At 42.7% G+C, this 15849-nt stretch overlaps 1 protein-coding gene across 1 annotated transcript in view; it reads left to right on the top strand.

The window, feature by feature from the left end:
• The first annotated feature begins 868 nt into the window (after nucleotides 1-868).
• The window catches only part of RAE1 (Transducin/WD40 repeat-like superfamily protein), a 105537-nt gene continuing 90556 nt past the window's right edge, over nucleotides 869-15849 (top strand). The window contains exons 1-6 of the mRNA XM_087384320.1: nucleotides 869-972; nucleotides 1052-1161; nucleotides 7369-7455; nucleotides 7587-7655; nucleotides 7744-7937; nucleotides 15685-15826. Of these exons, the coding sequence (XP_087240446.1) occupies nucleotides 1099-1161; nucleotides 7369-7455; nucleotides 7587-7655; nucleotides 7744-7937; nucleotides 15685-15826 (555 nt within the window). The 5' untranslated portion in view covers nucleotides 869-972; nucleotides 1052-1098. The remainder of the gene's footprint in view (nucleotides 973-1051; nucleotides 1162-7368; nucleotides 7456-7586; nucleotides 7656-7743; nucleotides 7938-15684; nucleotides 15827-15849) is intronic.

Here is a 15849-nt window from a genome sequence, read left to right as displayed (position 1 = left end):
ACATAGTGTAATGTAACTAGCTTCAGTTTTGTGATGGACCATTTAGTATGCATTTATTAAAATATCTATAAATGTATTTTGATCAATTACATTTTCTTCACGTTTAAATTGAAACCTTCATTTCTCTAACTTTCTTAGTGCATTGATTTCATTGCAATAGATGGCACCACTTTGCCTACAAGGTTTTTTTAATTCTAACTTCTTCTTTTCAAAGTTCATATATGCCTTATTTTACAAGCAAGAATATCCAAGTTGACCTCCAAAACCTTACTCTTTACATCTCACTTAAATAGCTATTGAACTTTCTCCTAATTATTCAAATTTGTTACTTCTTATAAAGCCTTATTCAATCTAATTTGAAGAGGAATTGTGTACTTTGATATCATATCTTCTTAATGCACATTCAAAATTTATTCGTTTCAAAGTACAATTGCAAATGTGTCGACACTTTTTGAGCTTCCTCCCTATAAATCTATTTATTATATGGTCTTATCTATAGACCATGCAATGCCTCCTAGTATAGTGATAAAGCAAAAACTTTTGGATGCACAAGAAAAACCAAATAATATTTTAAAGGACATTGAGTTATTAAAAGGCAATTTTTGTAAGATGATCTCTACAAATGACAATTTTAAACAAATAGGATTTTGTAAAAGATACACGTGGAAATTCACAAAAGGAGTTTATCCTCCTTTATCACATTCTTCTTGAGGAGGCATTGCTAGCAAACAAAACAAGATAGTGGGTAGCGCCTCATGGTTTGGGGAGAGAGAGAGAGAGAGAGCGCACAAAAAAGAATTTTTTAGTAAATTTAGAAACTACACGTGGAAATTCACAATTTCGAAATTAGCACTACCGCTTAAAAGAAACAAAAAGGAGAATTGCCAGCGTGTCAGCCAAGGGCCTCTAGAAGTAGCGTGGAGAGTGAAAGAACGCATGCTTTTCGCATCAAGCTCACTCCTAGCATTTTTGGTAAGATCGAAACTTAGCTTGTTTCACGAATCAAAATTTCCCCATTTGGCGTAATCTTGATGGAAATTCTCGCTTTCAGGTTGAGGCTTGTGGTTTTAGGTTTCGTTCGAGTTCTGGATCGCTAACATGTCTACTACGTTCGGTACCATTACTGCCACGGCACCTCATAATCCAAACAAATCAGTCGAGGTTGGTATCTAATTCGAGAAGATTGAAGGTGGCCTGGCCATGCGTTTTGGAAGTTTCTTTTGTCTGGCACTCCGTCACGTTACTTATGATGTCACATTCTTCCTTGTATGCTTCCTTAACAAGCTGAAGTGCTTGAAAGGAGGAAACGAAATTTAGGCTCCACATTTTGCAATTGCACCTTTTCCTTCAGGTAATCCGGTGACATGGGCTTAACGATTTTAACTGAAATGAAACGCAGCATACGAGTCACCTTTTGGCATATAGGAGATTGAAAAAGAGAGGGAGACAGAGAAGTTCAAATAGCACGAGTGAGAAGGGTAAAGGAGGAGATGGGCTGGCCCCCCATCTCAAGGAAATGTTACGTAGACAAAAGTATACACGTTTAAACCTCATCTCTCAACAACAGTTTGAATGTGGTGCCCTTTACATCTTGGTCTGAACCTTTAGGACGTTTACAAATGCTTAAATCATCGTGAAACCGTAAAGTCTCTTTATTGCTTGTCGTAAACTTAAGGACTGTCCAAAGATGGAGTACGGCTTGCCAAAGATGATGACACCTTTTAAAGATGCATCGAAATTGCACCATAACATTTTGGTAGCTTTGAGTTACCCCAAGCCTTCCTGCCATGTAGGTGCCTATGTTGATGGAGGAAATGTCCATGTGGCAGTCTTCTATTATGCAATATCTTGCAATTGTGACGCAGTTAACTGAAGAAATCTCACGAAACAAAATTTCTCTAGGTATAATTAGCAAGAGGGTAAACGACATGCAAAGGATTAAATAGATAAGAGTCTGGCCACATACATAGCAGAATGGAGGTCAATACCTATGAGAATTTAATGTGACACCTCCAAGCAACTCATGGAGCATGTCAACTATTATAGAAGACTCATTGTGACTTTGGAATCCTTGCAAAACTTCTCTATAACCTTCTTGCTTGTGGGACAAAGTCATTGTCTAGTCAATGGAGTCCTTGTTAATTTTGTGGCGTCAAAGGAATCCTCTACACAAAGATGTGCACAAAAAAAAGAATGGCAATTGTCGCTTTTGACTGATGAGGAGGTGGTAGGTGTATTATTTTTGAGCTGCAATTGCTTGGGGAGACGAGTGTGGGAATGGGGCATTGAAGGGATGTGAACCCTGTTGGGAACTGAAATGCCAGGCTACATTCGCATGCAATTCTCGTAGAGTCATCCCCTTCTATTTCCAAGGCGGCCTCAGCCTAGTCTTGGCCAAATTTAGTCGAAGCTTTCCTTGCTGGGCTCTTTGTGAGGTCCCTTGCCAACCTAGACCTTCGACTTGCCTTTCCAAATTTTGTATTTTAAAATCTTTATTAAAAGATGAACTTGTAGTAACAATGATGAATTTGTAGTAACGATGGTCAAATGAGGAATATGGGATTTCTGAGCCTGAAGCCTCAGCATAGAAGAGGAGTGTATAATCTTAATGTTGATAAGACTTTCCAATCTGCTGCGGTTATCTCATAAAGCAGCTCCATGGGTCTTTGGGCTCGTCTTGCTTCTTCCCATTTAATTTCGTGACAGGGAAAGATTGCTTGCGAGGAGATATAAGCTTGCTTTGGATTTGCTGCTTATGTATGCCATTCGCTCGTTTCAATAGGGCGTTGCTCACGAAGGACATGACTGGTGGGTTAGCTTTATATTCCTCACTTCTGACGAATTGTTGTTCTTGATAAAGAAACAAAATTAAAATAAATAGTGTCGCTTCCTAGTTTGTTCTCGTTATATATTGGTGTGCTAGACATATATTGTTCCCCTATGTGGGGTGTATGTGTATATGAATTATTTCAGATGTTGGTCTCATATGTCTTTTGCAGACAGTTAATAGATCTTTCTTTCTTTTCTTTCTTCTGAAGATCCCTCCCTCTCTTCCCTTTCCTCCCTTTCCTTTTCCACACATGGCAAATGCAAGGTATAGATTTGCTTTGTTTCAATGTGAGAAGAGCAGTGTTAGGTTTGTTCTTTGAAGTTAGAGAAGTAAGCGAAGAGCCTTATTTGTCAGCTAAGAAATAATTGTTTGCCAACTTCATGTTTTGTGAAGTTAGATGCCATATCTTTGTGGAATCAACATGTGTCAAAGTCGTGCTTACATAGAAGCATGATTTTCAGTCAAATAACTTAATAAACCTAGAATTTTAGAAATTTATAAATTCCACATAAAAATGCCACAATTTTAAATGCATTCACACCACATATCACAGGAAAATAAAAGAGATAGAGACAAGTACGCCGGCACCCGACTAGGTGAGAATGAGGCCGCTCCCCCCAACTGGGTAAACCCAGTTGTATTTTTTTATATATTCAATGATGCTTAGCCTCACTACAATGGTAGTACAGATCTTTATAAATTCCACATAAAAATGCCACAATTTTAAATGCATTCACACCACATATCACAGGAAAATAAAAAAGATAGAGACAAGTACACCGGCACCCGACTGGGTGAGAATGAGGCCGCTCCCCCCAACTGGGTAAACCCAGTTGTATTTTTTTATATATTCAATGATGCTTAGCCTCACTACAATGGTAGTATAGATCTTTGGACAAAACGCCCTCTGGGAAATCCAGAGTTCTAGACCAAGACTCAAATATAGGACTATTACAATGATCTTTCTTTTCAAAGTGGGACTCAGATGTACATATGACTGACAATCATCCAAGATAGTAACCACTGGCAGCCGCTGGCCCGGTACCAGGGGGAGAAAGCCACATAAAATGGTCTTTGTCCTCCTTATCCCTGAAACACGAGAAACTCAGATTCTACCCGGTAGGGTTAGAATAGAAACCTTAGACTTGTTGGAAAGGTCACCTCCCCATGTGTAAGCCCCCATATGAGGAGAGCATGGGGGAGGGAGACCTAGGGCAGTACCCAACAGGAAATGAGAGAAAGGGGCTGCCACATAGACAGCATCATGGCTGGCATGTTGGCAGCACATCTAGGACTGTTAAGGGCAGGACACAGGGCCAGGAAAGTACGGAGCAGAAGTAAGACAGTCTGGGACAGATTGCGCAGGTTCTAGGACATGGAGGCGCACTGTTTGCAGAGGTGCAGACATGGCAGGGAGTGCAGGCTCAGATCTGCAGCAAGGAATGTGACTGGCAGTGGGGAGGTGGCAGGCCTTTTATAGGCTGCATATTTGCCTTGAATGGAGGGCCAAAAGCCCTGGAAGTTTGGGCCATAAAAGGCCTGAATTGTGAGCCCTTTAAGGGCAGTTTTTCCCAAGCAGTCTGGTTGGTTTTCATACAGACTGGGTCGGTTTTTGTACAGACTGGGTCGGTTTTTTTGGCCAGGCCCTTGAGGGCTATATAAGGGGGCCATTCAGGCCTCATTTCATCATCATCTGGAGCAGCAATTCCACCAGCAGAAGGAGCAGCAGCAGGGCTATCTTTGGGCCTACAGTCAGAAGGAGAAAGTAGTACCTTGTGCTGCAGACTTAGCTTGCAGGAAGCTGCCCACCTAGACTGGTTTCCAGACAGCAAGGTGGAGAAGATCATTCTAGACGGAAAGTCTACTCACGCTCGAGGTGGAGCACGCGGACTCTAGTCTAGAGATAGCCAGCAGATAGGAGAAGGACTTTTGTGGTTAAGATCAGAGGACCACACCATTGGTGGGACTCTGGATCTGTCTCTTTTGTATTGTGTCCATAGTTGTGGACGGAAATATATTATTTGGTGGTTTCTCTATCTGATTGGTTCATTGTCTATTAATGAGTTTGCACACCTATTGAATGCACATAAGTAAAGAAGTCTGTGATTCTACACCCACACCACACACTGTGTGAGCTCCTGGGCATAACTATAAGTCTTCCGCTACGTGTACCCTCTGTTGGGTATTTTCTAACAAGACTCTGGAAAACATAGCCCACAACAGAAGTAGCTAGTGTTTTCAGGTTAGAACCCTTTTGAAAACAAAGGGAATAGGTTCAGTATAAATAAAATCAGTTTTAGAAAGCCCTATAAAAACGGAATTGAATACGAGACAAATAGCGCGTAAAAGAAAGTGTAGTGGGTGATAAAAGTGAAATACGTGATACTTGCCCTGTGACTTGTCTTGGGCACTGGAAAGGAAGAAAGGCAAGGCTGAAGAGCAGTTGGAGGGTGGGCAGGGCAGCTAAGGTAGAGCGCTAGGGTAGCACTGTCAGTAGTGTAGCAACTTGGAAGAGCCCTGGCGGCAGGCTGGGATAAGGTGTTCAGCAAGAGAGAGGAGATGGCAGCGAACTGGAGCAGTAGCAGCAGCTTGGAAGGCTATGGCGGCAAGGTGGAAGCTGTTGTGCAGCAAGAGGAAGAGGAGATGGCCTAGCTATGGAGAATTTTGAATGAATTCGTGTGGGTAGGCTAGGCCACTATTTTATAGGAGAGCTAGGGCTAAAAAATAGAGTAGCTTTTCTAAAGATAAGAAAAGTAGAAAAGCTAAAGTAGCTTTTTGGAAAAGCAAAAAGCAGAAAAGCTAAACTAGCTTTTTGGAAAAGCAAAAAGCAGGAAAGCTAAACTATCTTTTTAGAAAAGCAAAAATCAGAAAAGCTAAACTAGCTTTTTAGAAAAGCATCAACTTTCAATAACTTTATGAATATGGTTATTATTATTATTATTATTTTACCCTTCACCAAGGTTAATTAATCTAGAGGCCGAGGAGTCAATTAACCCTAGAACCTAGACAACTTGTATCTAACTCTAAATAACTCAGAATTCTACCAAAGTGAGACCAACTTTTACCACCCAAGGCCGTCGAAGGTGTCAGGGAGGAATGATTGAGTATTGAGAACCCTTGTGGATGTGCAAAGCGTCATCAGTCTCGTACGGCATGTTGGTAATTTAATACCAGGTGGAGGGTGATCCGGTAAGATAGTCAATTGACTTGTAACTTCACTGGTGTGAAGTCCATCCCATGCACTCGCTTCCGACATCCTATCATTGGATGTGACTATGATGGATGTTGAAGATCCATGGCCATGCTGAAGATGGCAAAGAGAGAGACTGTGGTGAAGACAATAAGAAAAGACCATACTGAAGATGATAAACATAGGCCATGCTGGAGATGGCAAACCAAGACCATATTGAAGACGGTAGATCACACTGAAGGTGATAGAGCCACGTCGAAGGTAACTGGTCGCGCTGAAGGCGATGGACCGCACTGAAGGGGATAAGAGCTCTAATGTGTGGAAAGGGTCACACTGAAGGTGACAAGTGCTATACTGGAGATAGCAATGCATGGTATCAGCCATGAAAAGAGAGTACCCTGAACTGCCGATGAAGATGTGCACATGGTAGTAGAATATGCCCGGCCGGGATGTGTGCTCCTGTCACAAGAATTCACATAGAAGAATACACACATGTGGTCAGTAAAAATGAGATCTCAAGAAAGTAAAAATAATGATCCAATATATGGCAGTGAGATAGAGCCATGTTACAACATGTATGCAACTTTTAAATTTCCACAGCACAAAACAAGAGCTAAAAAGAATTTAACGTAGATATGGTTTATGAAACATGATATTTTGGAAGCTTTTAAGGCCTTCCACTTATAAATTGGAATATATTAACAAAAATAGACTGGTGCTAGACTTTGTCATGGCTGAGTCTGCCTTTCACCTCCGGAGTGTTGATAAAACTCCGTATGAAGAGCTTTATATAAATGGATGCGCATGTATGTGCGGGTGTTTGGGTATGTATGTGTGCTAGCATATGTTTATACTATGGTCTACACCCTCTATTGGTGATGTCTGTGGGGATGTCATATAGCTAGTCCCTGCTATGCGTGATAGAGTTTATGGATGAGTTTGGGCATGTTCCTGGATTCATATAGATATATATATACGAGTAATCACTTTTTAGTAAATTTCAAAAATAAATATTACAAGATTTGTTATAGAATTCTGAAATTGGTTTATTTAGATGGAAGGAAAGAGGTATTCGTTTCTCAACTCAATATGTAGAAATTGTGGCAACAATGTTGCTCCAGGTCATATGGGGTTTATGACTTAAGAGGAGTTTGTGAAACAGTGTCTGGGACTTTATACAAGCTTGTCACTCCTGATAAGTTGCAAAGTGGGAGCGATTTGCTTCTTCTACAGACGCTTCAGTCACTGTGGCTTTTGTGTGGAGCATAACTAACGCTAATAAAACATCCAAGGTATCTGTAAAAGTTTTCTTGTTGCTTCATTTACTGTGATTTCCTTTTTGTTGCAGGTTGTACAACCTCCTTCAGATGGGATTTCAAGCCTTAGTTTCAGTCCCAAAGCAAATCATTTAGTGGCTACATCGTGGGATAATCAGGTTGTGTGTGTGTTTTGGCCTGCTCATTGAAAGTTTCACAGTTTCTACTGTCTTTTTGTAGAGCTCAACGATGAGAATCACACGTCTTTGAACATCATGTCATCTTCTTTGATTGCTTCTGTAAATTTCAGGTTCGCTGTTGGGAAATACAGCAATATGGAGGAAGCGTCCCAAAGGCAGCTATATCACATGATCAACCGGTAGAATTGATTTTGAAGGAAGAAGAGCTGCTTGCAAGACTGACATGGACACTTCATATGGTCTGACTTTGTTTCTTTCTATATTCAGGTACTGTGCTCTACTTGGAAAGACGATGGCACGACAGTGTTCTCAGGAGGATGCGACAAGCAGGCAAAGATGTGGCCTCTTCTTTCAGGTGGTCAGGCAGTGACAGTGGGGATGCACGAAGCACCCATAAAAGAGATTGAATGGATTCCAGAGATGAACCTTCTTGTTACAGGCAGCTGGGACAAAACACTCAAGTAGTCTGTCCATCCTTTCTGTCATACATCTAAGGATGTCACCATGCATTTACAACTAGGAACAAATTGCCTGTCATTGCAGGATCTGACAGTGTGTGTGTGTGTGGTAACATTTGGACTAGTTGCGTATGTAGCATGGTTACGATGAAGGAGTACAACAAAAACTCTCAAATGGTTATGCAGTCTTGTTATCATGAAGGAATAGGATGTGGTCATGCTAGTAGCCTTTTATTTTGTTTGCATTTCTTTTGATTGTGCTGTTAAAGACTGACAATCACACACAAGTTTTGGAATGGTTACGCGGTTCACATGTCATATTTTCAGGATACTATATGATTCTAAGCTAAATTCAGTTTTTAATCGTTCTCTAAAATCAAATGCTCTTTTATTATCCTTTGATATTCTTCATTAAGTTTTTCTGAATTCTTGTGATGGATATTCTAATTTCTCATGTAGCAATTGCTTTAATGTATTCTGAAATTACACCTGCCTTAATGAAATGGGTGGTGGACGAGAGAGGGAGAGGAAGAGGAACAAGTAATAGAGATGATGGACAGGAAGGGGGAGATTAGGAGCAGTAGTGTGTAGGGATTGACATATATTACAGTAGAGGTGACGAGGAGAAAGAAAGAAAGAAAGAAAGAGTTTATTAAAGTCTTCGGAAGACCGATGGGTCTATGAGACTGTGAAAATCCTGATACAACAAGCTGTGGTAGACCGTAGTGGAGCTACTAAACGAGCGTCCATACCAATGCAAAATGCAAAAATGCAAAATGGCAGTACTAAGTCCTAAGTACAACATAGTCATGTCGATGGTCGACTATATATCAATCTCAGCATCGTCATCAATATCAATATCATCATCATCATCGGCAGCAGCGAGATATCAAGATGGATGAGGCAGTGGAGGCATGAAGTCGGCAATAGAGTGCTGTCGGCCACTCAGAGGTGCGGTCCTGGCACGTCTCTTGGTAGTAGCTCTGTGTCTGACCAGGGCTACTGTGACCCCCGTTAGTCGGGCTACGACTCTAAACAAGGAGGGGATGTCCCTAAGTGTGATTTGTGTGTCGACCCTGTGTCTGAGCTGTCGGGTCACAGGCTCCGGGTCACGGTCATGTCGAGGCCTCGTCTCGTGGGGGTCCATGTGTTCTAGCTGAAAGAACTCCGTGATAGAGCTCTGGGAGGGATCAATCAAGGAAGAAGTCTACTCCTGTCTCCGTGCTCGGAGTATCCTCTCACGGTGTCTAAGTGCCTCATGAATGAAACCTGCCAAACACCGCTGGTCTGGTTAGGAGAGGAAACAGGCCAAAATCCCATAACTATCCCTGAAGAGGCAGTGGAAACGCCCTCGGATCTCATAGTACACAAAACGCCTGAAGATGAAATGCTTCTCTGTCTCAACCTCCTGCATGTCACATAGTGTGCATATGTGCCTCTCCTTGGGTAGTCGCTCGGCTCTGCCGCTCTCGATGTGAAGTCTGTGTGAAGAGACCCTGAACCGCCCAAGAGAGATCCTCAACGAGTGGGGTAGGTGAATCTGCGTGTATCCAGGTGGGTCAATGAAACCCTCCGCTGTGATATGTAAGAAGTGATCTCTGTAGAAGCTAAGCTTCACTGGGAGTTCACTCGGTCCCAACCAGGTCCGAAATGTGTGTAGCTGTAGTAGATCCTCACGGATAACCTGGTTGACCTTGTGTGATAAGAGGGGAGAAAACGGAGCATCCATGCTGTACTGGAAGGGAGGTAGTCTATCCATGTGGAGCCCCAACCATCTCTCTGTACATGCATACCAGCACCTCTGGTCTCCTCCTGCAAGTGCCATAGAAGAGGATAGAGCTATCCATGGTAGCCTGCTACGCCCCGAGGTATAATCCCCATATTCCCTAACTCGGTACAGATATGTGATGACCTGAAATGCAGCATCTAGCTTTAAAGGGGGTGACCAAACTCAGCCTGAATGATCTGGTGAGGAATGGATGACTTACCACTAATCATCCGTGATAACATTAGAATATGTAGCCGCTCCACATGGCCCACTCTGTATCCGACAAGTCTGGCCCCCAACAAGGGCTGCCGTACATCCCTGCTGGTCGAACCAAGGAGTCAAAGCAACCCCTTTGTGCGTGGATCCTGAAAGTGCGAGTGGAAGCACTGCCTCTCTAGTTTGGCCAATGAAGCATACCCTCTACTTAAGCGTGCCTGCATTGCGGGTCTCATAGTGAAGCTGGGTGCGGAGAAGATAACCCCAAGATAAGTGTATGATGAAACTATCTCAACTGATGAAACTATCTGAAAGTGCGAGCGGAAGCTCTGCCTCTCTAGTCTGGCCAATAAAGCATACCCTTTACTCAAGCATGCCTGCATCGCGGGTCTCATAGTGAAGCTGGGTCCGGAGAAGATAACCCCTGAAACTATCTCATCGCAGGTCTCATAGTGAAGCTAGGTCCGGAGAAGATAACCCCAAGATAAGTGTATGATGAAACTAGCTAAAGTGTATTTTATGAGTGAATGGGATTAATTGTGGAGGTGACATATATTACAGTAGAGGTGAAGAGCAGGGGTAAAGTGTATTATATGAGTGAGTGCGATCAGGTGTGGAGGTCACAGATATTACAGTAGAGGTGAAGAGGAGAGCTACAGTGTATATAATGATCCGAATGTGTCCATACAATGGGAGGGTTTGGTTTACATGGCTTATCCCAAACTTGTTTCACACTGCCAAATCCAACCTACACCTGGGTCCCCAATTCTAAGCTAAACTAATTGCAGTTGTCTAGACCCAACTTGTCTTTGCCTGGATCAAATGAAATGAATGTCTAGATGCCTTGAGCTTTCCTTGGGTGGTAAGCTGTGACAATACGTTAAATACATTACGTTCCTATGATCAGTACTATATAAAAAGTGATTCCTATATAAGTAATGATGTTGATGGCATGGATAATTGCAAGCATTGCTTGGTCATGAGTAGAATAAGCCATCTTCTTTTCTGAGAGCTTCCTACTTTCATAAAATAATCCCATGCTGTTGTTTGAGAATGGCATCTATGTCTCTCCGGCTTGCATCTGTTTCTACAATGAATGGCTGAGGGAAATCGGGACATACCAGTAATTAAGGCTTGCTTTAGGTCTTCAATTGCTGCTTCGGCTTTGGAATCCCAAATGTGAGCACACCTTTTCAGCAAATCTGTAATTGGAGCTGCTCTCTTGGCGTGCTGTAATTGGAGCTGCTCTCTTGGCGTAATGTTTGATGACCATTCTGTAAAATGAAGCTCACCCAAGAAATTCTCACAGTTGGGTAAAATTCTTAGGCCTTGGCCACTCCTCTACCACCTTAATTTTAGCTGGATCCACTGAAATACCATTAGGTGTAATAATGTGACCAAGATACTCCACCGTTCGCTTCATAAATAGATACACCAAGATTAATGATGATACTATGGCAACAGGGAGTTCTTTTACCACGAATTCTGAGTGGAGAGGCATGCTGGACGACCCAGCCTTAAGCCCCAAGTCATTCACATGAAGAAGGCCGAAAAGACCCTTTAGTAACTTCGGGGCAAGCGGAATAATGCTACTTTGACCGAAGTCAAAGGTAATGCTATCTCTTCTGTTCATACCACAGTCTTAGGTTAGAGGGACTACTCATGATGTACACAAGGTTATTGCCAAAGAATGTCCCTTGCAAGAAAGGTACTACTATGAACATGTTCAAACCAAATGATCTTGTACGTATATATGGGTCGATCATGGGTAGAACTTTGACTGTGGAAGTTCTCATAATTTCTTGAATGCTAAACGTGTGAAGAAATTGGGGGTTCCAATGCAGCCGAGTGTCCATGTCTACGAGGTGGACATGGTAGTGGGAAAGCACATATTGGATCGATGTACGATGCAGATTCCCCTTACTATCCATAATGACTCCGAAGATCTAGACTTTATGTTAGTGAATGTACAGAGAGGGGCTGTAATTCTAGGGAAAGAATGGTTGCATAAGCTGAATGTATAAAGTGACTGGTAGAGTCATAGGATAACTCTTGTCAAAGGGGAGTACCCTAGGTATTGCAGGGTGATTTTGATGTCCCACTTTACCCTCTTGTAAACTCTTTGGAAGTAATAATTATAAAAGCAAGTTCTGCGTATGAAGTGTATGAGTGTGTGACATGCTATTTTGCAATTGAATTTAAATAATGTTAATGAATCACATGCACTTGCTGAAATAAACAGAATTTGCTGATGTATTTACATCCGAGTTGCCGCTTGGTTTACCACCCGTTAGGATGGGAGAGCATCGGCTAGAGTTGTTCCAAGAGCTCAGCTTATAAACATGGTGCCTTATAGGATGAGCCAAATGGAGGAAGATGCGATGTTTCGACAATTGTCAGAGTATCTACACTTAGGAAAGATTAGGAAAAGTAGATCTCCCTTGGGTGCTTGAGGACGGAAGTAAAAATTTGCATAAAGTTATAATCAAGAACTGATATTCGCTTCCTAGAGCGGATGACTTGATTGATAGGTTGCAGGAAGCTGCCTATTTTACGAAGATTGACCTTCATATGGTCACCACCGAGATACGGATAGCTGAGGAAGACGTTTATAAGATGGGATTCCGAGCTAGGTATGGCCATTATGAGTTCTTAGTACTCCCTTTTGGACTCACGACTGAGGATTTCACCTATGTTCTGTGTGAACGTGTAAGAGTTATCGATTTCAGGGAAAGGGAACTTAGGAATAAGTTAGTTCCAGAGTCAAAGGTAAGTGGAAGGATAGGTTTGTGGAGGACTCAACTAGGGAGTCGATTACTAATTTGCACAAGAACTTTTACAATTTCTTTGAAGAGTAAAAGAGGGACACAATGTTATTTACCTAAACGCTAATCCTCGGATTGTGAAGGATAGGTTTGTGGAGGACTCAACTTGGGAGTCGATTGCTAATTTACAAAAGAACTTTTACAATTTCTTTGAAGAGTAAAAGAGGGACAGGATGTTATTTACCTAAACGCTAATCCTCCGATTAGTGGACTTAATCTAGCACGCTTAAGGGACAGCAGGCTGACATGGGACTAGAGGACTTGAACATTAGCAAAGTGCCAGTCGGCTATATCCCGAATGTTTTCCATAAAGCAAGACACTCTTCTATATGGAACAACCAAGGCTATTGTGTTACTATTCAATGTGGACACACCACTAGATGGTCTGGTCTGCTCTTGAGCATAGACTCGTGCCTTCTACATGGCGGATCACAATACGTTGAAGGCTCCTTGCGGACGGGTTCTGGTGGTATATGGAACGCCAAAGCTATGGGCAGAGGTTTGTGGAAGTTGATTTCTAGCCCACGTGCTTAGGGGTGGCTAGAGGTGAGTGATTTTGCTGATCTTTATTATGTATTGCTGATTGTGTTTGGACCGTGCTTAGGATTAGATTCTAGTGGGGAGGCTCTCTTTTAGGAGGCAATCGTGTATATCTTCAAACTTTTGCAAAATCCTTGACAAATGGACATCTTTCACTTGTAACCCTTTGTTGTTGGTACAACTGACATCAATCTTCGGTATATAAGCTCCCACATGCCTTTTTGGGTCTCTATTCATTTTCTTACTTGAAACAAGTGCCAATTCATTAGGCTTCACAGCTTTTAGGCAAACCAGCCCACCTTGGTAAGCAAAGGACATCCTCAAAGGATTCAGATTCATGGTGAACTCCCCTAAGTTTCTCAATCATTCACAACCCAAAATAATGTCAATGGGCTCCAAATCCAACATATAGATCCCCATGGAAAGAGTAATGCACATGAAGCTTAACAGTAACACCTTGGCGAGACTGCATAATCTCCATTAGCTACCTCCACTCTCAGGCTGTGTTCCAAGTCTGTATTCAACTCCGTAGTTCCTTGTAGAGTAGGAGAGTTAATGAAGCATTGTGTTGCCCTGTCCACACGCATATAGACATTTCAGCCTTGTTTCCCCAATATACTTCCTCTTTACCCTCTGATGAGTTTCCTTGTGAGTCGTGACTCTCTACCCTCCATAGAAGTGATTTGTGCAACGCCCTGAACAAAATCGCCCTACCTCCTGGCACCTAGAACAGCCATAATCCAGCCCCAAAAGAAATCGCCTATTCCCAAGATCAACTCACCTTGGCCAGATCTGTGCCTCGGACCAGCCTGAAAACATCAGAAAACCAATCGCAATCTCTCCTTGCAGCCTTCTGCACACACCAGAGTAGGCGAGTTCTCTCTTGGATGCTTTTTGCATGTAATTGACCTGACCTAACCCTTGATTGCACTTGAATTGGGGTGGTTTTTGCCCCTGCACACAATTGGCTGATTTTAAGCTAGCAAATTAATTTTTACCACGATCACCAGAAAACTACCCCGAGGCACAATTAACACGAACACGTGCACAATTTGCCTAGGATCACTAGGAATTAATTCCCCAAGCCTGATTCATGTACCAGGACTCCCAGAATTCCCGTGCCACCAAGGCCCAAGGTATTCACGCGTAAATTCAATTACATTAGAATTCACGTCCTCGTGACACAATGTTGCTGATTCTAGTGCCAGGGAAGAAAAGCGATTTCACTAGGAAGGGAATCCTGCTGTTCCATCGGCTAGAAGGCTGGGCGTTTTCATCTGGAGGTGATTCTTGCTGATTTTCAGGTCTGGTAGATAGCAGGCTGTAGGACGAACTGGCTCTAGGAATGTGCAAGTGCTCCCGGAGTGTGCCAGGTCAGGGGCAAATTGATCCGTGGCAGTTCTGGGCTGTTCCGGAGCTCCTATAGGCTGGATGAGTTACTTTTGGGGCTGTGTTTTTGCTGGCTGGCCTGTCTTTTGCTGATTTCTAACAGAGACCAGGCTGTGGATGCTGTGGTTGGTCTGTTGCTGGGCAGTAGAAGCCTGGTTGTTGAGATTTTTGGCTGATTCCAGGCTGGGATTGCTTTCCAGGTGATTGTGCGGTGAGATTACTCACAATTGGTCAGCTAATGTGCCTTGCTGCGCATTGCAATCCACTGGCTGTTAGTCGAGGGGCACCGTAACGGCCAAGGGTGAGTGCTGGCCTTGCTTTCCAAGGGGTTGATGCCGTAACAGCTCGGCGGGGCTGAGATTGTTCGGCGATCTCCATGTGGGAGCTGGAGACAGGTTGTCAAAAGGGTTCTGCCTTGGGATTGGATGCCTATATTGTTATGATTGGTTGAGTTTGCTGGAAGCAGAGGTTATGCTGTGATTTGGATGCCTACAGGAAGGATTTAGAGCTTGTTGTAATCTGTTTTCAGTGAAATAAGTAATAAAGAAATAGCGCAATGGGCGCCGGTTGATTTGGGGCCAATCGGTGTACTGTGTATTTGAGCAGGAGCATTCTAGCTCCCTTGCTAAGTTGTGATTTTGCCGCCCTTATTTTATCATAGACCGGTTGTATAATGTTTCCAAACTATCAGTACTCAGGCAGTCTGCTGTGAATGAATCACACTGATGAAATATACGGATTGCTTTAAAAAAAGGGATTGCCAAAAGCTTCTCTACAAATACATGTATACCATGCAGTGTGCTGTGAATGACTCACACTGATGAATATATTGCTTAAAAGAGAGGGATTGCTAAAAGTATCCCTACAAAAACATGTTTACTGGATAATTTGATTGTGTCGGATGTGATGTTAGGTGCAGTGTGATTCAATAAACTAGAGTTTGGCACAAGTGGTTTTGGTACTTTTAAAGTGGGGTTGTGCTTACAATTGATGAATGTAAGGTATGCTTCAGGTACTGGGACTTACGTCAATCAAATCCAGTTCATACACAGATGCTTCCAGAAAGATGCTATGCGATGAGCATTCGACATCCTCTCATGGTGGTTGCAACTGCTGACCGGCATGTTGTTATATTCAATCTCGCGAGTCCTCAGGTGTGGAACTTTCTTTATTATTT

This window comes from Dipteris shenzhenensis, chromosome 13 (genome assembly GCF_047967505.1).
Source record: "Dipteris shenzhenensis isolate YYH24624 ecotype China chromosome 13, Dip_SZ_1.0, whole genome shotgun sequence".
Taxonomy (NCBI): Eukaryota; Viridiplantae; Streptophyta; class Polypodiopsida; order Gleicheniales; family Dipteridaceae; genus Dipteris; species Dipteris shenzhenensis.
This window is presented reverse-complemented; position numbering and strand designations above follow the sequence as displayed.